Raw genomic sequence first — 23,365 nt, forward strand, 5'->3', positions numbered from 1 at the left:
AAAAATAAAATAAAATAAAAAATAGCACTCAAAAATGAGCTTGGGTGTCCTTGGTGGGTCTATCTATTTAAAAGGTCGTTGTAAACTATATAATATATTTTATATATATATATATATATATATATATATATATATATATTTTTTTAATATATATATTCTATATACTATATTTTTTAAATCTGATCTGTGCTGTTTTACCCTGAATTTAAACAGGGGGTCACTAAAGGATTATTTTGTTACACATTCAAGTAACGTGTACCCCAAGGCACCCCTATTACCACAATCGGTAACTATATAGGGTTGAATACAAAGGGAAAAATATGAATATGTTGCACACATAAGCGCCAGTGGAGTGAACCGATTAGCTCCAATATGATGCATCCACAGCCCTTATAGACGATCAATATCGCTCTCACCGCGCAACAGACAGCGTCGAGTGCTATTTTTAATGCTGCGAGCTTATTTGCATGCTATGCCATAAAAACGTGAATCATTTATATGGGCTGTTTTTGAAGGGGGGGGCGGCTCTTGCGTGCGTGCGTTGTGCGATGACGCGGTGGTCAGGTGTCTGCTCATATATGCGGAGGAGCTCCTCCGAGTCCTGCACACACACACAACAACACAACACAACACGACACAAAGCTGCAAAGGGGGACATGCCCAACACCTCCGCTGTTGTCTGAGCGTTCTTTTTAAAAGGTAAGAAGCGCATTTCGCCACCCAAATCCACCCAAAAAAAAAAAAAAAAGATAAAAAAGAAAAAACGCGTATTGAATTAACCAGTCTTTCAAATTTTGTGGATTAATTGCGTTGAAAATCTCGCACCGCTTGGATGGAATTGCCTGCTTTTTTTTTTTTTTTTTTTTTTTCCCCTTTAAATTTGTTTATCTTTTGCGCTGGCTGTTGTTGGCTGTTGTCGCCCAATGAGATCTCGACGTTGCCACCTCACAACGCGAGGAATGAGTCATACAGATGAGATCGATGGATGATAGAAAAGAAACGGAACACTTCCCCTGCAAATGTGCATATAGATGAATTGGAAGATCCATACTTACCATTTGTGTCAATTTAATCCATCCATGAGATGCAATCATGTCGTGAGGAGGACGACGAACAATTTAAAATATTTAGACCATATTCAGAGGTGTTTTTCCCTCCAATGTGTTAGTCATCTGATTTAACAACACGGGTGGTGCAAATTCTGACAACCACCAATAAGTCTGATCAAGTGAGAATATAATGAAAATTCAAAGTACTATTAAAAAAAAAAATCAGGGAAAAACAATTTGATTCTGCGATACTGTATTGGATCCGATGACAGATGCAAAATAAGACTGCAATTTAGTAGGATTATACACAAAAAAAAAGGACAAAGTGGTATTTTGTCATAAAGTAAGAACAAAAGCAATGTGACAACAGCTAAACCAAAACATTAATAGTGTGTGTAATAGCTTTAAAGATGAGTGAAAATGAGACTAATTTTAGGAATTTGTACCCCCCCCCCAAAAAAAAAAAAAAAAAAAAATCCAATTAGTAGAAAAGTGACATTTTGTTTCAAACAATAACAAAAAGTGGTGTTACAAAACCAAAACCACAAGTACAGTAACACATTTTATATTTTTTATAGACTGAAAGATGGATAGGTAATCATTGTTTTTGTCTTCACAGGTAATCAACTGCCTCTAATATGCTGCATTTCCACCACAAGTTGCCCGCGGGGACAGCCGCGGTCTTGCTCGCCGTCCTCCTCCACGGATGCGCCGTGCAAGCTGCGTCTCTCCCCCGCCACTACCGTCTCCGCGGCGGCGACGGTGACGAAGGGCAGCCGGCCGGTTCCGACCTGCTCAAAGCTCTGGAGTACATCGAGAACCTGAAGCAGCGTAACGGGGGTCGTCCGGGAGCCGCGCCATCCGACTACGACGAAGTGGACAAGTTCAGGGTGTTGCTTCAGCTCGCCTCCCAGCAACAACAGCAGCAGCAGCAGCAGCAGCAGCAGCAGGAGGACGAGGCTCCGGCGGAACGCCAGGATATCACCGCGGAACAGCTGATGAGATCCCTGCTCAAGTCCCTCCAGGATCAGGCCAAGCTCAGCCCCGCGTCCGCGCCCCGGAATGACCATCGCCAACATCGACACCGCACCAAAGGCACGGAAACCGCGCAGAGCTCACCGGCTGATTACGCCAATTACCCGAGAGCCCACAAGAAGTACCCGTTGATGTTCGAGGATGAGGAGAACTCGGATGCCTCCAAGCGAGCTACAGAGGATCTGGACCAGAAGTACACGCCTCAGAGCCTCGCCAACCTTCGCTCAATCTTCGAGGAGCTCGAGAGGATGCCCATTTCTGTCGGACAGAAGAGAGACATCTTTGGGGATGAGGACGAGGAGGCCGACGAGGACGGAGCCCCCGGAGAGGAGTGGGTTCCCGTGGAGGAACGCGAGGAGACCGAGGAGATGGTGAACAGGAGCCACGAGGAAGCAGACAGGGCCCTCGCGGATCAGGAGGAGGACGAGGGGGAGGAAGTGCAGAGACGTTCGGGCCAGGACCAGGAAGACGCAGACGATGACACCAAGCTGGTCGATTACTATCTACTTAAAGTTCTGGAGATGACCGACCAGACCCAGAAGAGGGACCAGACCGGGGAGCAACGGAAGAGACTCATCCGTCCCTCCATCGTGGATCCCCGTACGGTGAAGGAACTTCTGGAGCTGTCCTTGAAGCTCCACGTGCCCCCGCAGGACCTCATCGACATGCTGCTTACGGAGGAACTTCGCAAGCTCCACCCCAACCCGCCTCCCACGTCGTCTCGTTTCACGCCCGGACAAACCCCGAAGGTTCGCTACTTCAGCCGAAGACTGCCCCTGAAGAGCAAGGCCGCCGCCCCTGAGGACATGGACCGAGAGGACTTTTTGGACATCATCGGCGTGGAGACCATCAGCAACGAATATCCGGTGATCCCCAGACCCGCCAAGACGGCCGCGGATAGGATCCCAGCGGGCCCCAACCCTGATCCGAACGCGGGATCGGTCAAAATCCCGCCTCCGGCCGGACGCAGGGAGAATCTGTTCCTGTCCGAGCTCAACAAGATGCCCTTTCGGCGTCAGGCCGACAACGACGACGACGACGACTCCGACGATGGCGACGTGGAGGACGAGGTGACCACCTATCTGGCGGCCAAAATCCTGACCGAGTACCCGCCCAACGGCATCGCCAAGCGGGACACCCAGGCGCAGACCAAGGGCCACTTCCCCTACGAGCTGTACGAGAGGGCCGTCAAGGACTACTTGAGCCAGGCGGACTCTGGGAGCAGACCGGTGGTCAAGAGGGAGGCCGAGGAGGAGAAGCCCACTGAGGTGCAGAGCAAGGAGGAAGAGGAGGGGATGAAGGCCAAGACCTCCGCCCCGGCCCCCGGCACCGCGTCGGGGGGAGAAGGAGCGGAGGAGCACCGTGACAAAGCTGTGGCTGGAATGTAAACGCTATGATTATAGTATTTAAATTTCTCTGTATGGTGGATGTGATCTAGTTTACAAATTTTATTGTACAAATCATAGCTGATATCACCCTAATAAAAAAAAATAAAAATACAAATATATCTACATGTATATATATAGTCCCTATTTGCTGCAAGGTCATTATAGAAATATAGTGACGTCATAGGAGATGAGACCAACATACGATTTAAAACACAGGGTTTGCAACTTCTATTACTTCTAAATTCTTAAAGGAGAAGTCAGCCCAACACATTGTTGACAAGAATATGTTATGTGACTTCACTAGTCTAAAGAAACATTCTGATTAATAACATTTGTGGAATATGAGGTATGAAGCAAAATCCAGGCGTTTCTATCTATCTCAGGGGGCGGCCATTTTGCCACTTGCTGTCGACTTAAGATGACATCAATGTTGCTCTGGTCTCAGGTAACAACCAATCACAGCTTAGCTTCAGAAAAAAGGTGAGCTGTGATTGGTCAGTGCCTGAGCCCTGAGTAACTATGATGTCATCTTCAGTTGACAGCAAGAAGGCAAAATGGCCGCCCCCTGAGATGGATAAAAACGGCTGGATGTTGCTGCTTAACTCATATTACACAAATGTAATATTAATCAGAATGTCATGTTTAGACTAGTGAGGTCACATATAACATTATTGTCAAGAAATGTTTAATGTTGACTTCCACTTCAACAAGTATAAATATCAAATATGAGTTTCTAATTAAGTTTTGAGACATTGTTAAAGTTTTACATTGTGTTCGTAGAAACAGACTATTATATTTAATATGAATTGATATCTGTCAAATTGAAGTATGTATGAATCTAGCTGTACATTCGGACAGCCTCGAAAGTTTTCCCTTCAACTTTCCTAACATTTGAGAATACAATCTGGGTTATGTTCAGTTGGAGCTGACTGGAATGAGTGCTGCCGTGGCTCCGCGTATATTCAGGGTTCGTGAAGTTGTTGTAATTATGATTATGGATCGTTCTTGACCAGTCTCAATATCAGCCTGCCTTCCAATCGCTTTTCATACTGCGTTGTCGGCCTACCAGTGGTTGTGCTATGTATGCTCATTTTTAAACCATTTTGTACATGCTCAATAATGTGTGATGAAGCACAGATGAATAAAGCATCAGCGGTATTATTTTTCTTCTTGCTGAGTTGTGTTGCTTATTAAAAAAATAAATAAATAAATAAACAGGAGTCGTTCACATGAGTTGGTTATCAAAATACACTTTTAATTAGAAGCTCCAAATTGTTATCAAAAATATTTTTTTTTACACCCACTCTAGCAAGAGCTCTCAGAAGAAAGATGGCACAATCAATCTGAGATTTGACAGATTAAAACAAATGAATCATTTCATTTGGCAAATGTACTTTTTCACATTGTCAAATTATTAAATCATAAATTCACAAGGTTAAATTCCAATATATTCATAACATTCAGCACACCTGTAAAATATGTTCACCCCTTTCATTTTCAAACGAGTGCAAGATCAAGAAAATTGATATTTACTTGTAAATGAAGCCTTCGTCTCTCATCTTGAGAATGTTTAGCAGGCTCAAAATTAATCCAACTTCCACGTCATCGTTGTATTTACATATTTAGGCCCTGAGCTTTACTTCGTCCCTTTTCCTGTGTCAAAATGCCGGCTTGCTCATATATTCCTCCATTGTCTAGAAAAGAAAGTAGAAAAGCACACAACAGAGGATAAATCACCTTCTCGGGGGTCTTTGCGCTCAATTGTGTGATAAGATGAATATTCAGAGGCACACGTTTAACACGTCACCTGGAATTAATGAAGGTGCTGAGAACACCGACACACAGTCACTAACACAAGCGGAACATCTAACCTGTCTGTCCATATTCAAGGTCCAAACAGCTCCACCTCATACCAATCATTGCTGCCATCCTGAAGCGATAATGATCACAATCAATGGTTGCCAACGACGACGGCATCAAATCCAAACTCAGGTGTTAGTCGAGCCTTTACCGAGAAGCACGCAAGAACACACCCAGGGGAACGACTTGGCCACACACAGCCGCCAGCCTAACGAGAGCGGGAAGTGTCGCTAAACCTACGCCACGCCACCCCCGTCGACGCAAAACTGTCTCTCGCTAGCGACTAACACTTGGCAGGCAGAGAAAGAGACAAGAGGGAGCGAGAGAGATGCACACTCGCGCAAGGGTGGAAAATCAGGCAGCAAACACATACACTGCACACAACAGCAAACATCCAGAAGCCGATTAGCAACGGGACTCGCTGGAGGCCTTAGCAGCGCCACCGTTCATCAAACTGGACCATCACACTGACTACTGGAGATGCTCACATTCACACAACTACACTGAAACAACACCTTCCCATGCTGGAGCTCAATGCAAAACCTAGTAGGAAAAGTTACTGTTCAGGAAATAAACATCAAAACAAAACGTTGGGTCATTTGTGGTTGGGTGATTAGATCTCGGCTGGAGCCATGCTGGAGGTTATTAGACCGGTGATCCCTAACCATTGCGCCGGTCCTTGGGTGACAACTAGTGGGGCAAGCAAAAGATTTCAGTTTTGTGCTTGTTACGGAGATGCTAAATTACAGTGAAAGTACCCTGAATGCACCATTTTTGCTTGCGTAGCATTAGCAACCAGCAAGTGTGTAGCGTATGTTATTCTGTTGTCCCGAAGCGTCCTTTAAGCTGTTTAATGACACCACAGTTGGAGTTAACTGGAAAACGAAATACACAACGTTAAGAATTCCATCCACTGCATATTTAAGTACAAAACACGCTTTGTCTTTAAAACATCGCTAGCCTAGCGCTAACTGGAAGTTAGCAAATGCTAACAGGAAGTTAGCATCGACTTCGGGAGCGTTTTTCCTTCAAATAACGAATCAAATCGGGCCCTTCTGAATCAAATCGAATTTGGAAATCTGAATCGATTTATAAAAAAAAAAAAAAAAAAAAAAAGAAAGAAAGAAATTGTAGAAATTTTTTTCAAACATTTTTCTTTAAATGCGCTTCATTAATAATAATTATATATATATATATATATATATATATATATATATATATATATATATATATTAGGGGTGTGAATTGCCTAGTACCTGACGATTCGATTCGTATCACGATTCACAGGTCACGATTCGATTCGATACCGATTAATCCCGATACGAATTTATAAGTTGATTGTTGCGATTTTTTTCATTCAAATTTAGAAAATACTAATCAGTAAGCTTGTAGAGTGTAAGATTTATATGAAAATGTATTATTTATTTATCTGAAATTTCAGTCTTATAGAGGTTGTAATCTGTTTCATGTTTAAACAGCATTAAAATAAAATATTAAGGCTTAATGTTCCGTTCATATAACATTCTTCCATGCTCAAGGTGTGAATCCTAAAAAAAAATAAAAAAAAATAAAAATAATAAAAAAAATAAAATAAATCGATTCTGCCGATTATTGAATCGATTCGAGAATCGCGCGATGTAGTATCGCGATATATCGCCGAAACGATTTTTTGAACACCCCTAATATATATATATATATATATATATATATATATATATATATATATATATACATATATATATATATATATACATACACATTTTCATATTAAATATTCTTTAGATTATTCTTTAGATGTCCATTTCAAATTTGTAAGTTGCCAGATAGAGACGAAAGGCAGATGAAAAAGAAAAACAAAAATTAAACATGTCTAAAAAGTGGCCATAAAATGAAAAAGAAAAAAAGAGGAAAAGCAGAAAATTAACATATAATGTACACAAAATTGCTTAAAAAAAAAAAAAAAAAAAAGTCAGAAAATGTATTTAAAAAAAAAAAAGTCAGAAAACGTATTTAAATTTTTTTTAAAAAATGTTCAAAAAGTAACAGTAAAATGTCTTTGTCTCTGCAAAAAAAGGTCACAATCCATTTTCAAAAAAACGAAAAATGTCCAAAAACAAAACAATTCGCGAAATTGACAATATAATGTATACAAAATTCCCCAAAAAGTTAGAAAATTAATTTTTAAAAAGGCAGGAAAGAAAAAAAACTTTAAAAAGTAATTATAAATGTCCAAAAAAAAGAAGAAATCTCAAAAATCACCATAAAATAAAGAAGAGAGGCAGAAAATGACCATAATATGCTCATAAAATTGCCAAAAATTAAACTTGACAGAAAGGCAGAAAAATCTATATATGTATGAAAAATTACATCTGAAAAAAAAGACACACAAAAGAAAAAAACAAAAACAAAAATGGAAGACGAAAGGTAGAAGAAAATGAATCTCAAAGTTATGGTGCAGCTCTAATTAGCTCTTAGGCCCTCAGTAAATTAGACTAACACTAACACAGGGTTTCCTTTATCATAATGTTCATAGGTTTTTCATCAGCAGACAGATTTTGTTGTTGTTTATTTAGCCTAAACGTGATTTTGCACCACATCACTCTTTGCATTTGGATGTATAATGTCTACGATAGAAGACTGATAAGATGAATACATCACGATGGTTCAAAATGGTTTTGCAGCATTGTATTACAATACCGTTGCTTTGTTCTTGTTTACTGCAAAACTGATGTTTATGTACAGCACTTTGTATACAGCAACGCCTGTTCTTAAAGCGCTTTATAAATAAAGTTGAGTTGAGTTATATTTACATGATACTGTTTTACATTTTTCAACTGTATGTTTGCCGACGGCGTTTTAGCCTCACAAATAGGGAGTCGTTTCAAAGTGAAGTGAACTGTGTCATAACGAAGACACGATCTACCCAACACAAATACCCAAACATTTGATTTGATGTTTATAAAGAGTCAAACTAATGCCACCTTGAGACAGGCCCGGACGACAAAAACTGGGCATACACTGGGCAAATCAAAGCAGTTTGTTGGTATCGAAGTGTATGCCTAGCTTTCATGACGCTAGTCAGCACCAACATTCAAACACGTTATTCTTACAAGCCGCAACTGTGTGTGACTGGTGTTGCCTTCACCTTGTGCGCAATGTGTGGCAATGTTTACATGGACAGAAACTTTCCACTTGTGAGGAAATAATCTCAATTCGATGATGCCATCTATAAATTCCCAGTCGACATTTGATGAAGCTAAGGACATCCGTTTATTAGGTATCAGGTTACTGCTGTCCATGTAAATGCCTCATATGTGCGTTTTCAGGCTGTACAGTAATATACTGCATGAATGCAAATGCAGCCAAGTGGCTCAAAATGGTGTGAAATCTTTTCGGAGAGTCTCTTGGTACTTTAACAGATTTCTAAAAGCTCATACATGAGTGATATTAAACCAATTAAAAATGCCAGCGTTGTATTCGGCTGCTGTCATTAATGATGCCGTGCGTTGCAAAACAGATGCTCCACGCTCATGCCACAGTTGCGAGCCACTTGCTGGTGTGTGTTTTTTTTTGTTTTTGTTTTGCATCTCACCTCCTGCAACATGTCTGAGGCTTCGATGGAGCGGTTCACAATCTGCTTGGAGGTTTCCTGGATTTCCCCTCCCATGAGGAACTCGTCCAAGATGAAATAGGCCTTCTCAAAGTTAAAGATTATGTCGAGCTCGCACACCTGGGAGGGGAGACGAGGGGATTAGTTCAGATAAGACAGGAGACGGTGGAACGGCAATCCTCTCACAGCCTAAAAATGCCTTTTCATGAACATTTTCATTTAAAGATAGAGAGCGTTCAAATTGTGTTTCAATGGCTTTAACGTAAGGTGTTCGGCACAGGTTGTATGCTGGCGGTAGTTTCTGCAAGGGTCACAAACTGAGCTCTACCGTGAAGAGCGAAAAACTAAGCGTAATTGACACCCTCAGAAATGTTTAATATTTGCCTGTATTCATTGTTTAATCCGTAATTATACAGTAAATTGGCTTCCATTGCAGGGGTGTTCGAGAAGGGCTGGGTCTAAAATATATTATTATCGATATTCCTTTTCATAGCCCAACATCAATTCATAAAACCATGAATCGATACTTTTAATACAGTTTTTCCCCCGTAAATTAATGTGTCAAATAGGGCCCGACCGATTAATCGGCCGCCGATTATAATTGGTCAATTATTGGCCTTCAAACATCGGCCAAAACAATCGGCCAATTGAGCGACTGGTAAATGGACGATTATTTTCCCCTTAAAACATTATCAAAGAAAGCCGAAGTTTCCGACGCTGTGAAAGTAAACTGAATACACCATTTTTGCTTGCGTAGCATTAGCAACCAGCAAGTGTGTAGCGCATGTTATTCTGTTGTCCCGAAGCGTCCTTTAAGCTGTTTAATGACACCACAGTTGGAGTTAACTGTAAAACGAAATACACAACGTTAAGAATTACATCCACTGCATATTTAAATTCAAAACACGCTTTGTCTTTAAAACATCGCTAGCCTAGCGCTAACAGGAAGTTAGCAAATGCTAACAGGAAGTTAGCATCGACTTCGGGAGCGTTTTTCCTTCAAATAACGAATAAAATCGGACCCTTCTGAATCGAATCGATTTTGGAAATCTGAATCGTTACCCAGCCCAAGTTACGAGCATGTCTATGGCCAGTTGCTGGTTCTGTTTCTTCATTTATATGCAGTACTTGGGTGGCTCCATCGATGCCGTTTTGGAAGTGCACGACATGTCAGGTTGACACTCCACTAAAATGACATTACAGAATGGGGAGAAGAAAAATCGCTATGAAATATTCAGTATAGTCTGAATGTCTGATGCAAACAGTGAAGATTATTTGAGAGGTTCTCATTAATCCATGCAGGGATCCTGGCATAAAACACGCACATATAACAGTGTTTTCAGTGAAAACCAAACAGAAGCTATCAGCGACACTGGCAACGCAAGATGGCTGCCCAAACGATCGTGACACTCTGAATGGCGGAATCAGGTCATATGTGTATTTTATTTTATTTTTTTGCGACATACAGGATTCAAACTATAACGTACAATGCTGGTCAACGGCGGAAATAAAAAAATAATAATAATTCTACATACTTACCAAAAATAAAAATATATTAAAACCCATTATCATTCCTGTCATTTTTGCCAAAAACCCAAAGTAAATCAAAGCTGCTGTTAACCCGTAACCTGCAATGGAGGGGCTATTACTGTACTGGACCACAAAACATAATCCCTAATATCAACTACATTGCCATTAAAAACAAATGCACAAAGTTAATTAACTATTAGCTATTAGTTAATTTAACTGCACAAAAGACTCTCCTAACAACAGACTTATCTCCTTCCCTACCTAAAAAGCTTGCCTGTCAGTCCTTTGTTGTAACCAGTTTCTATTTAGACAGGACTTGGCGCCATCTTGTGGCATTTTACACCATTACAGAAAGAGTACAAATACCATACAGGACTGTCTCAGAAAATTAGAACATTGTGATAAGGTCCATTATTTTCTGTAATGCAATTAAATAAGCAAAAATCCCATACATTCTGGATCCATTACAAATCAACTGAAATATTGCAAGCCTTTTATTGTTTTAATATTGCTGATTATGAAGCCAATTTTTTATTTTTTATTTTTACTTGGTCTGAGGAAATATTCTAATATTCTGAGATAGGATATTTGAGTTTTCTTAAGCCATAATCAGCAATATTACAGAATGGACTTTATCACAATATTCTAATTTTCTGAGACAGTCCTGTAAATGTGCTTTTTTTTTTTTTTTTTTTTACAAATAATGAAGAATATATTTTTAAAAAATGCTAAAAAGGTACATTTACAAAACACCTAATTCAGAAAATTGCTGTCCAACAAATAACACCTCAATGGGAAATGTTTTAGAATCCAAATCTAAGGTTGACATGTGTGACAGAGCACATTATAATTAATATCACCAATATCATTATTGTCGTTAATAGAACAGCTGCTCAAATATGAATTGAAGAAGGCGAAGGAGAAAATACATTGCCAAAGTATCTGTCCAGCAGCTCAACGTAGCGATGAATAACCTCCAAAGCGAGCAGCTCGTTCTCCTGGTTCTCTATAGCCAAGCAGAAATACAAGCTTGCGTATCTAGATGGGGGGAAAAAAATGGACAGAATAAGGTTAGAAAGTCAGTTAGTGAGTTGATCTATTAGATACTTAGGGGTGTGCGTCGATGAGAAGATAAGAAACAGGTACACTTGCTTTGTAAGTGGCTGTAAGGAAAGAATGCAGGGCCCCACCCACCTTTTGTAAATAATCTTCAGGTCTTTCCAGTGCAGGAAGTTACAGGTACGCGGTTGCCGTGCCAACACGGCCGTGGTCATGTCCCTGATGATCTTTTTCTTCTCCCGATCAGACATGGGCGTGTACCATTTCTGCAAGCGCAACTTGCCCTGGCGGCTGAAGAGGAGCAGGAATCGCATCTGACGACACGGGACACACAGGAAGGGTTGGTGGGCGGAGTCAAGAGGGGCCGATGCAGGTCCCGTACCAACAGACACGAGTTCCTTAGCTCATTAACTACTAGAGCAACATGTGTTCTGCTGCTGCCATGGCTCATTAAAGAATAACTTGACTATTCAAACAAGCAACACATTTAATGATACCAACACAGCAAGAGAGGCGTTTGCATGGTGTTAGAATGTTCTTTTTGTGCACACTATGTGACATAATTACCCTGTCTTAGCTTGTTTGTTTGTAATCAAGAAGCATATTTAAGGATCATAGTATGTGGCACATTTACAGTAAAAATTAAACTTTTCTAATATTGGAGCATTTAAGGTATTTTTTTCTTTGATACCACCAAATATGCAATGCATACACCTCTGTATGAGAGCAGCATTTAAATTTCTGACTTTACCTCCTTTGACCTTTAACTCATTCACTGCCAATGACAACTATAGACGTCAAAAATCCAAGCAAACAGCCAGTGTTAATTTTGGAAAAAAAAAAATTAATAATAATAATAATAATAATTAAATTTAAATGTTAATAATTTAAAAAAAAAAAGAAATTTTAGTTTTAGTTATCGTCTTCTGACTAAATTTCTTAGTCATAACTCAGTCACCTGATTGTATTTTAGTTTTAATACAATTTTAGTCAACAAAAATAAAGAGCAATTTTAGTCGACTAAAATTGACTTTTAGAGGCCGAGACCCAGTATGTGGTCTCAGTAAGACCAAGACCGACCACAAGAACGTCAACACCCGTGTTGTAGGGTAACGGGAATCCGTTCTACGCACGATGGTTATTAATAACAACAATGATCAATAACTATGAATGAAAACTATGAATAACTAAAACTAAATTCAAATTTCTTGTCAAAATTTGCACTGGCTGTTTGCTTGGATTTTTTACTTCTATAGTCGTCATTGGCAGTGAATGTGTTAAGTATAATTTTATTTCTGTGACAATCTGGAATTGCAGTGCATCAAAATTCTTTTTAAAAAAAAAACTGTATTTTGATTGTATTTATAGGGCTGGCCGATATGACTTTTTTTTTTTTTTTTTTTTTTTTCCCGGACCAATACTAGTATTTGGAGTACCGATAGCTATACAATACCTAAATTTAATTTAACACAATGACAAAAAAACTGAGAAAATGTTTCTTTCTGGTGCAGATGATGAGTCGCCGATGTGTCAAACTGCCACAGTATAGCACCAACTACTGCCGAGGAGGCCTTACGCAATGTCAGATTATTTTTCCCCGCAAGTATCCTGTCTGGTATCACATTCTCCACGAGTACCCAATAACTTAAAAATAATGCTGGTCACAGTATTCCCCCATATCTAATAATTAACAATATGAGATAGGCAAAATGTTATCTACTGTACACCCCTCGATAGTAAAAATAAAATACATTTAAATAGGGCTGTGAAATTACTCAAAATTCAATTACAATTTCAATTATTACACTCCACAATTACAAAATCAACATAATTATTTAAAAAAAAGATTAACACTAATTTTTGAGTTGTTTAAATTTATACATTCGCACCTTTAAAAAAAATTGAAATAACTAATTTAATCAATTTTGTTTCATCCAAAGTAACTTACATAATTAGTGTTTCAAATAATTTTATTCCTCTGTTTTTTGTTGTTGTTTTTTTTAAGTTGAATGAAACATTTTCTTGTTTTGTACAAAAAATAAATAAAAACAAATTATCACATTACTGCACAGTGCACATGCTGCTGCACTCCAACTTCAAGTTTTCGCCAACATAAATAAATAAATATATATTATCATAAATATACATTATGATATTTTTTGTTTGGTCCAAAGGGGACTTACATAATTATAGTGTTTCTATTATTTTTTTAATTGGTCTTAATATTTTTAAATGCTTAAACATTAGCTTGTTTTGTACCAAAAATAAACAATTATTTTAATAATCGTGATTTCAGTTATTGCCAAAATAATCATGATTATTATTTTGTCCATAATCGAGCAGCCCTATATTTAAATAGCATATTACTATAATGTCTTATTCTATAATGTCTTAAATAGGGTTACTATTTTTTTAATTAAACGTATGTCTGTACCATACGTCAGTGTGGTGGGACAGAGAGATCAGTTTCAGTTGAGAAGGCAAATGAAGGCGGAAAATAATGCAAAGTGACCAAACCTGTTTTCCTGTTACACGGTTGGAATATTTTTTTTCTCCGATTACAAAAACATACATAAATAAATAATTAAATAAATGTCCTTAAAACACAACGAAAGCTCACTGAAAGTACAAACCACGGCGTGAAGATAACAGAAAGGGCAAAAAAAAAAAGAAAAAAAAGAGCTCATTGGACAGAGATGAAGTTGTTGGGAGGTTTTTGTTGCTAACAACCTGTCAGCGACAACAGGTGCAAAAAGGTGATGCTAGCTTTTTATCTTTAAAACTCGGGCGTGGGGCTCACTTACCATATTGCCGGCGGGTTAATCAAGGCGTCCCACGGATGGAAAATATAAGTTCAACCCTCACACGGGGTCACGATATCCTTTTAAAACACATAACCTTATTTTAGCCGTCCAGTCGTCCACCACCGTCGACAGCCACTGTGTGAGGAAAGTTGCTAAGCTCCGCCCTTCTTCCGTGTCCCGCCGGGCGGTGCCTGTCGCTGCTGGAGCAAGCGCACACCTCGAGCACCTTGATTGGCTGATTGCAAGAGCGTTTTAAAGAAGTATCACGTGACTTTTGCCACGACTTGGAACAAATGAGACGCTAAAAAAAGAGGGCGTGCTAAAGAGTAGACGTCATAAAAATAAACACCGCTGTCTCTGTCTGATAGGTCAACATTGCTGCCATATTGGATGGGTCAGATGAGACTGCCTCTTTTATGTTATACTTGGCTCCAGAGGTTAGAGCTTAAAAAAAAAATATATATATATATTTGGAATTTATCACACAATTTCCTGACTTTGTGCGAAATAGGTATATAGGCAGGGAAAGCAGGCAAACAGATAGAAATATATAGATTTGATTTGTCACAAGAAATAAATCTGAAGGGAACCAAAGTAAAAATTTAAATCTAATTTCACCACAGAAGTACTATGCAGCTAAATAGTGCACGAGGGAAGTAGCTGTATAATGACATATAAAGGAGAACAAAACCACAACATTTTTAAAGAATAAGAATACATTGTTTGTTTTAGCAATACACAATATTGCATTCATGGAAGAATTAACAGAATAATTCATCAATGTATGATCGGCACCATGTTGGACAAAATCATTTCAAAGTAGAATACAAGTGAAGCAAGAGTAGCAACAAATGACTTCTTCTTCTTCTTCTTCTTCTTCTACTTCTTCTACTTCTTCTTCTTCTCCTTCTTCTTTCAACCAATAAATACTTAAAACATTGAAGTAAAATGCACCTGGTAAAGCTACACATTTCCACATTTAAAATATTGTAGCGACCTATAGGGGTGCGGTCTGGGTATACTAATTTCCGATGGGCTGGACGGGCCCTGATGGCATCTCTGTGTTTTGTTTTGTGGAACTACGCGCTATTGGCTGGTACTTGAGCCTGATGTTTTGTGCTAAAGCAGTTGATTAAAGAGAGCCGTTAGCGACACACTTGGTCTGGTTGTTTAGCCAGCATTACAATATGTATAACAGAACATCTTGGGTTTAGTTCCTCTTTTAACATTCTTTTTGTGAATGTAGCTGAATTTGTGCCACATAAAACGTCCCAAGTGCATAACTTTATGAGCAGGTGTCCCACATCCAATATGGCGGACGCGCTGACGTACCACAGCTGCGGGCGACGTGCTCAATGAGTTTACCTTTTTGTAGTGCCGACAGAGGGCGCCATGACGGCCCCTCCCCTCCATGTGACACTCATCTGTCACAGTGGTTGTCCAAAGGAATCACACTTGCTTCAGGCTTCTGCAAAGTTAACATTTGATTGCCATGTCCCTGTACCGAAATACCATCTGGTTTTTAAACGGAATACACCATTATACAAGGTCAGTCAACTATTTTAATGTCTCTTTCTGATGCGTTAATGTTTAGATAATATCACTGATCTTTTATATGTGTTGTTTAAACTTCTTTGTGTGTATTTCTTTGAGCTATGTAGAGGAATTATGAAAGGCCTGATCACTGAATGGCAACACACAAACTATCCTTTATGTGACATCACAATCGTCCCATTGATAGTTGATTTGACTTGAGCAATGTTTCCCAACCTTTACTTGGGCCGAGGCACATACTTTACATACAGCATCAAACAAAAATGCCACTAAAAGTATATACACTTGACATTGTATCAATTTACTGCCTTTACGGGGGAATGGAGCCCTGTCATGTTGAATTGCCTGTCATTGTTCGTTGCTGACATAGATAGCGGAACAAAGATCACCTGGCGATCTCTCAGCCTTGATTGGGTCGCTGGTCTTGAGGATGACATCATCCAACCTGAATTGAGCGTCATGCTAATCTGATTCTATCATCACTAAGCGTGTGCTTAACATGTCAATTCTGTTCTCGTAGGAAGGGATATGAAGCAGCGTCTCAAAATTTTGATCCCCAGGACCTGGATGTGTCAGTCGTGGGACGCTCTTTTATGATCACTGGAGCCAATAGCGGAATAGGGAAAGCCACTGCCTTGGCGATAGCGAAGAAAGGTACGCACCTAAGAGAATTGCTTCCAAATGGGATTCTTTTTTTATGTCTAAGTTAAATGACATCAATTGCGCTTGCAGGTGGGAGAGTGCACATGGTTTGCAGGAACAAAGAAAAAGCCGAAGAAGTCAAAAGGGGTATCGTTATTGAATCGGCGAATACTGTAAGTAGTCATCCACATCATGGAGGTACATTATTTACTGAAAGTGGCACTTTTTTCATAGTCTGACTGCTCCTGCGACTTAAACTCAGGTGCAGCTGATATATTATTAAGATTGGAGCTCGGACTCACACCCAAAATCACAGTTTTTTTTTTTTTAAATCGTGTTGATGGCAGTGAACAGGTTTGAGTTGGATTTGAACCTTCTGCTTGTAACTACGGAAACGTTTTCCTTTTTTAGTTTAAAATAGCATACCTTCAGTAGAATCCTGTGTTGCTTTGTGACCAAAGGTGGAATCGGAAATAGAACGTTTTAGTGGCAGATTTCCCTTGTTAAACAAACGAGGTTTGCCATTCTGCAACACGGGGGTGGCGTGGTCGTCTCCCAACCGGTTTTGGGTTCGATCCCATGCCACTATGACCACCAAGTATCTTTGAGCAAGATACTGAACCCTCAGTTGATCCTGATGTTGCGTCATCAGTCGGTGAATGAGAAGTTGAACGTAAAGCACTTTGAGGGCATTGTAAGGTGGAAAAGCGCTATAAAAACAGTGTTTTTCCTATGTACAAAATTCAGAGGCGGCCACCTCCACCTAAATTTCTCCCCACCTCCAGCCTGAGCCACTGATATCGCTCAACACAGCGCTCTAGCTGTGTTGATTGAGCTTGGCAGGAATGCATTTTAGCTGCAGTTGCAGTGTTGCGCCATTACGGAGGCGCTATATCAACAGCAGTGCACCGGAAAGACCTGAAGCAACAACCGAAGAAGAAACAACTTTATATTTATTTATTTATTTATTTATTTATTTATTTATTTATTTATTTATGTATTTATGTATTTATTTATTTATTTATGTATTTAATTATTTATTTATTATTAATATTATTTATTATTATTATTATTATTATTATTATTATTATTTAATGTACCAAAGAAGAAACAGATCATGGAGCAACCGTTGCACACGACCATTCTCTGGTTGCGAGGCAGAGGTGGCGCGCTCCAGCTATCACCAAAGTCATAAAAATGCAGTATATACAATAAACATAATAGTGTTTATTGGATATACAACAATGCTGAACTAGATTTACAATTTAATATGTACCAGAGAATGAATTTTTAATGATTGTAGTTAAAAAATGGCAAAAAAAAAATTTATGGCAACTTTGTATTCACATCATTCCTAATTTCTAGTCCCTGATCGTAAAATGGCTGCAGGAGGTAACTTGACGGCGCGCACAGATTTTTTTTTTCCCCACTCACACACGCAAGCTTACATGATAGCTTGTGTGAGTGAGTGAGTGAGTGAAAAAAAAATCAAGCTTACATGAAAGCTTGTGTGAGTGAGTGAAAAAAAAAATCAAGCTTACATGAAAGCTTGTGTGAGTGAGTGAGTGGAAAAAAATCAAGCTTACATGAAAGTGTGAGTGAGTGGAAAAAAATCAAGCTTACATGAAAGCGTGAGTGAGTGAGTGGGAAAAAAATCAAGCTTGCATGAAAGCGTGAGTGAGTAAAAAAAAAAAAATCTGTGTGTGCTGTCAAGTTGCTGCGGCAGTGACGTCATGCATCCGACAAATTCGCCCGGCCCCGTCTGCCGACAGTGAGTGACACGCCCCTCCGCTCTGCGATTGGTTGGAGGGGTAAACAACTGTCTGTCCACAGAAACGTCCTGCTGTTCACAAAACAAACACAAAATGGCAAAATACAGGCTGGGAGGGGGGTGGGGGTTGAGGAAAAAATCACCACCACACATTAACAAAAGCCCAGAGATGGAGATTGAGAAGGAGTTCATGGGTATGCATCCTCTATTTATTTAGTGCTTTTTCCTGAGTGAAAACGGAAGACCCCGCTTTTTAACTCTTTTACTGCCACGTTATAAAAAAAATAAAATAAAAATAAAAAAACTTTAATATGACAAAGGCTTGGATCATTTACATCAACTCCTTGAAAACGTTCTGTTTCATCAAATTTCATACACATTGAGACCATTGAAAAGAGATACTATGCTGCCATCTGCTGGCTATAGATAGTGAGGGTTTTTTTATTCCACAACTCATTGACCAGGCAGCACGTGCTGCACTTAGACGGTGAACTGCCATTGATGTATAAAAAAACAAAAAACAAACAAAAAAAAACGTAGTTGACATCATTTAACGTTTATGGTTCCATACATTGGGATTTTACTAATCCTTATTAAATGTTTTTGGCGGTCAAAGAGTTAATTGATGTTTAGCAAGGAATTTTGGTATTATACAAAGTTGAAGTGCGAGAATAATAATGAATGTATTTATTGCAGGAGGTGTACGTCCATATTGTAGATTTGTCAGAATCCCGCAAAGTGTGGGAGTTTGCCGAGTCCTTCAAGAAGCTGTATCCATCTTTAAATGTCTTGGTAGGTACTGTCCAAAAATGAAGTATTCATATTTTCTGAGACGCCAATGCTTCATTTTCTGACACCCAACAGATCAACAATGCGGGCTGCATGATACACAAGAGAGAGGTGAATGCTGAAGCCCTGGAGAAGAACTTTGCTACCAACACAATGGGTATAAGACCTCATGCGTAGCTGCTGTACACATACGGTATGCATGAGATGACATCTGGCCCTCTGTCCGTCTCATTAGGGCTGTACCTCCTCACTGAAAGTCTCATCCCACTTCTACAAAAGAGCCGGCAACCGAGGGTGGTATGAGCCAGCACACTGCACAGTGCACTGCACAGTGCCACTTTTGTTGCACGCTTGTTTGCCGTGCCTGTTGTCCAAGGCTTCTCAGCACACTATGCCTCTGTTAGATCACTGTGTCGTCAGGGGGGATGTTGGTCCAGAAGCTCCAGATTGATGATTTACAGTCAGAGAAAGGATACTTTGATGGCCTCATGGTGTACGCCCAGAACAAGGTAGGAGTGTGTGTGGGGGATTTGCCTGTTTGGAGGATAAATGATTTTCTATTCTTCTCAGAGACAGCAGGTGGTGCTGACGGAACAGTGGGCCAGAGAGTACCCTGACGTTCACTTCTCTGTGATGCATCCTGGCTGGGTGGATACGCCAGGTACAGTCAAAAAACGCCTGCCATGTTCAGTCAATCATACAAGACAAAAATCGTCCTCCCCAAATTATGTTCCGTGCACTCCTACTAGTCTAAACACAATATTCTGATTAATATTGCGTCAGTGGAATATGAATTAAGTAGAAAAATCTATCCGTTTTATCCATCTTAGGCAGGAGCCAATTTGGTTTTACTTATTTTTTTGTTTGTTTGAAAATGTCACTTTTTTTTTTTCTTTATTTTTTTTTTTAAATCAGATTAACTCATTCACTGCCAGCCATTTTCACATTTCGCAATCCCGTTCGCTCCCGGCTGTTTGACTGGATTTTGACTGATTTTGCAAGGCCCACAGAATATTGTGTTCAATTGCTATAAAAGCATGGAACTTACCAAAAGAAAGAATAAAGTCTCTTCTTTCATTGGGAAAAAAAGTATGTTTCTATCTGTTTCCGTTTTGCAGCAATTAGCATTATAAGAGAGCTTAATTTCATCAGTTTTCTCAAATCTATTTAAAATTCTAAGTAATTTAGCTTTTTTTTTTCTAGATGGCCCTGGTTGATCTCCTTTGCTCTGCTGCAACCTGCTGGCCGTTTGTGTAATAACTACCATTTCTGCAACCGTTCTTTGCAGTTGAGAGGCTGCATCAAAGCCTTCTGTATGCTCTAGCATAAAAAAACAAAGAAATGTATAAATACGTCTTTGGGACACTTACAACATTTAAAAAAAACGTATTTACACGTTATTGGGAGCAAATTAGTTAATTGAAGCATCAATACATGCAGATCACGGTTTAGTTAACTAAAACGAACAAAAAACCTAAAACTAAAATTCAAAAAACAATTTCGTTAACAAAATACAATAAAAACGGAAATTCTTTTTGAAAAACGAAAACTAACTGAAACTAACTTTCATGTTCACAAAACTATCTATAACTATAGCAAAAATGTCCTTCATTTTAGTCTTTGGTAATTAATTTAATGCATGAGCCTTTGGGGATGATTGTAAATGTGATTTTAAGTAGATTTATTTTGACATTAACCGGAAAAAGGATGAAAAGTGATGTCATCTAGCAGCAGCCAATAGAAAAGCACCTTCAGATGATGTCGCTCCCATAGTGCTTTTGAAATATTTCACACAAGTAATAAGCATTAAAAAAACAAAACAAAACTAAAATTAATACTGAAACTAGCTAAAGCTAAATTAAAGATTTTTTAATTAAGAAGCACTGGCATAGATGAACATTTGTGGTAAATCATTTTCTGACCTTGTGATGCTCTCTCATGGCACATCGGCTGGGAAGCACTGCCCTCGGGGTTGTATGATAGCGATGACATCAGAGCAATCTGATTGGGTGATAAGGAAGCGCCATGAGGCGATGGCATGACATCATTGCTTCCATTCCTTGCTTAGAGCAGGGCTGTCCAAACTTTTTCATTTGAGGGCCACATACAGAAAATCAGGACGCAAGGGCCACATAATGTTATGAAGAGAAATTGTGTTTAGTCTTAAAAATTGTACAAATAATTTATTTGTGCTTTTGCATATTTGGAAAAAATGTGACAGTATATAAACCAATTTATTTGTAATATGGCAGTAGGGTTACTATACTTTTGGAATTTTTTTTTATTTTAGTTTTTATTTCATTTTGAGTTTTTTTTTTTAATATTTAGTTTAAATTAGTTTTCAGGGTGGTTCTGTTAGTTTTTCTTAGTTTTAGTTATTTAATAAATGCTTAGTTTTAGTTTAGTTATTTTCAGTTTTAGCTATTTTTTATTTTATTTTTTATTTTTTTATGTGTATTACTTGTGCGCAATATTTGAAAAAAACACCATGGGCGCAATGTCATTATTCTGGTTTATATCAAAGTAAATCTAATAAAAATCACTTTAAAATCAACTCCAAAGGCTCATGCATTAAATTAATTACCAAAGACTAAAACAAAGGACATTTTTGCTATATTTATAGTTCGTTTTAGTTTAGTTAGTTTTGTAAACATAAAATGTAGTTTCAGTTAGTTTTCTTTTTTTTAAAAAGCATCTTCGTTTTTATTTTATTTCATTTACAAAATTGTTCTTCATCTTTGTTTTTATTTTATTTGAACTGAGTCAAATGCCATTTTTAGCATATGTCGCGGGCCACTGGAAAATGGACGACGGGCCACAAATGGCCCCCGGGCCGTAGTTTGGGCACCACTGCCTTAGAGCAATGAACATTCCTGTAGCATAAAAATGAGCAGTTTAACTCTTTATACGTTTTTTAATGATTTTTTATTTTATTTTTTTTAAATGCAAGAGCATACAGAAGGCTTTCGTTCAGCTTCTGACATGAAGAGGTGGCTTAAAACAATGTCAGTTACTACACAAAATGGCCAGCAGGTGGTGGGTGAGATCAGCCAGGGCTATGTTGCAATAAGCTCTTTTTGATAGTGTTTTCACCTGGAATGCGAATATCAAGGAAACCTATCTGTACGGAAACGGACACAAATCTATTTATTTTTTTTCCTGTTGAAAGAAAAGACTCTTAATGTTTCTTTTTGTAGGTTCCATGTTTAGATAGCAATAGAACACAATATTCTGTGGGCCTTGTAAAATCAGTCAAAATCTAGTATAACAGCTGGGAGCAAAGGGGGTTGCTTCTGTGAAAATGGATGGGAGTGAATGAGTTAATACATATTGAATTTGACCCATTCCTTTTGCAGCCGTGTCCACGTCAATGCCTCAGTTCCACAGTATGATGGGACAGAGGCTGCGTAGTCCAGAGCAAGGAGCCGACACCGTGATATGGTTGGCCGTATCCAAAGCTGCTGGCACAACTGACAGCGGGAAGTTCTTTCAAGGTGGGGAAACAACTCTGGGAGGTGTTCTGTGCCTTTTCTTTTTCTCACACGGTGACACGTCTATAATTGCAGATCGGAAGGCCGTCCCAACCCACCTGCCTCTCGCTTGGACTCGCAGTTCTACTGTGGAGGTTCTGACTTTCATCTCTCAGCTGGAGATGCTGGCCAAAGCCGTGCAATCAAAGCCCGGCACATCCAAAGTCGTATAAATGTTGACTCTTGTAACCAATTGAATGAAGTCATGGGGAATGAGACACATTTTGGGGTTAACTTATTTGAAGGACTGCAGAATTCTGAAGACACATTCTACCAGGGCACATGGAAATCATACTGTACATGCATCTTAAGAACAATAAAAGCTACAAATGTACATGCATTTGGTTCAAACATGTCTGCATTGAAGCAAAAAACTAGTGCTGTCAAAGTTAAAGCGTTAACTAATTAACTCATTCACTCCCAAAGGCGTATTTATACGTTTTTTAGGTTTTTGTTTGCTAGAGTTTTTGTATGAAGGCTTTGATGCAGTTTCTGACCTGAAGTGGAAGCTTAAAGTGATGGTAGTTGTTAGAAAAAAAATAAAAATGAATGAAACAGATGAAGCACACTTTTTTTTTTTTTTTTTTTTGTAATAACTACTATCACTTTAAGCGACCACTTCAGGTCAGAAACTGCATCAAAGCCGTCATACAAAAACTCTAGCAAACAAAAAACCTAAAAAAACGTATAAATACGTCTTTGGGAGTGAATGAGTTAATCACAAAAAATTATCACATTAATCAT

At 38.9% G+C, this 23,365-nt stretch overlaps 3 protein-coding genes across 4 annotated transcripts; 2 read left to right on the plus strand and 1 right to left on the minus strand.

The window, feature by feature from the left end:
- The first annotated feature begins 1,634 nt into the window (after positions 1 to 1,634).
- Positions 1,635 to 3,601, plus strand: scg2b (secretogranin II b). The gene has a single exon (XM_077515399.1). The coding sequence runs from the start codon at positions 1,688 to 1,690 to the stop codon at positions 3,470 to 3,472; it is 1,785 nt and encodes a 594-aa protein (XP_077371525.1). The 5' UTR covers positions 1,635 to 1,687; the 3' UTR covers positions 3,473 to 3,601.
- A 1,101-nt stretch (positions 3,602 to 4,702) lies between these two features.
- LOC144015095 (AP-1 complex subunit sigma-3-like) lies at positions 4,703 to 14,559 on the minus strand. 2 transcript variants are annotated; one of them, XM_077515419.1, is made up of 6 exons: positions 14,336 to 14,559; positions 11,667 to 11,845; positions 11,402 to 11,510; positions 8,925 to 9,062; positions 5,344 to 5,402; positions 4,703 to 5,166 (listed from the first exon to the last, which is right to left on the minus strand). In XM_077515419.1, the coding sequence occupies exons 1-5, from the start codon at positions 14,336 to 14,338 to the stop codon at positions 5,358 to 5,360; spliced, it is 474 nt and encodes a 157-aa protein (XP_077371545.1). In that variant the 5' UTR covers positions 14,339 to 14,559; the 3' UTR covers positions 4,703 to 5,166; positions 5,344 to 5,357. The 2 variants fall into 2 exon arrangements, with proteins under 2 accessions (XP_077371545.1, XP_077371549.1); XM_077515423.1 differs by lacking the exon at positions 5,344 to 5,402 and having other exon boundaries at positions 14,336 to 14,555.
- Positions 14,560 to 15,715: 1,156 nt separating this feature from the next.
- On the plus strand, positions 15,716 to 22,961 carry LOC144015086 (dehydrogenase/reductase SDR family member 12-like). Its single transcript, XM_077515407.1, has 10 exons — positions 15,716 to 15,883; positions 16,410 to 16,543; positions 16,622 to 16,704; positions 18,999 to 19,094; positions 19,167 to 19,248; positions 19,327 to 19,388; positions 19,496 to 19,600; positions 19,662 to 19,752; positions 22,448 to 22,585; positions 22,658 to 22,961. The coding sequence occupies exons 1-10, from the start codon at positions 15,828 to 15,830 to the stop codon at positions 22,792 to 22,794; spliced, it is 984 nt and encodes a 327-aa protein (XP_077371533.1). The 5' UTR covers positions 15,716 to 15,827; the 3' UTR covers positions 22,795 to 22,961.
- Positions 22,962 to 23,365: the final 404 nt, after the last annotated feature.

The sequence above is a fragment of the Festucalex cinctus genome, chromosome 1, assembly GCF_051991245.1.
Source record: "Festucalex cinctus isolate MCC-2025b chromosome 1, RoL_Fcin_1.0, whole genome shotgun sequence".
Taxonomy (NCBI): domain Eukaryota; kingdom Metazoa; phylum Chordata; class Actinopteri; order Syngnathiformes; family Syngnathidae; genus Festucalex; species Festucalex cinctus.

Coding starts and splice junctions, on each gene's coding strand:
- scg2b (XM_077515399.1), top strand. CDS start 1,688: ATGCTGCATTTCCACCACAAGTTGCCCGCGGGGACAGCCGCGGTCTTG.
- LOC144015095 (XM_077515419.1), bottom strand. Junction 11,511..11,666: donor CTGAAGATTATTTACAAAAG/GTGGGTGGGGCC, acceptor CCCCCCATCTAG/ATACGCAAGCTTGTATTTCT. Junction 5,403..8,924: donor CCTCAGACATGTTGCAGGAG/GTGAGATGCAAA, acceptor TTATCGCTTCAG/GATGGCAGCAATGATTGGTA.
- LOC144015086 (XM_077515407.1), top strand. CDS start 15,828: ATGTCCCTGTACCGAAATACCATCTGGTTTTTAAACGGAATACACCAT. Junction 15,884..16,409: donor GGAATACACCATTATACAAG/GTCAGTCAACTA, acceptor CTGTTCTCGTAG/GAAGGGATATGAAGCAGCGT. Junction 19,753..22,447: donor TGGCTGGGTGGATACGCCAG/GTACAGTCAAAA, acceptor TTCCTTTTGCAG/CCGTGTCCACGTCAATGCCT.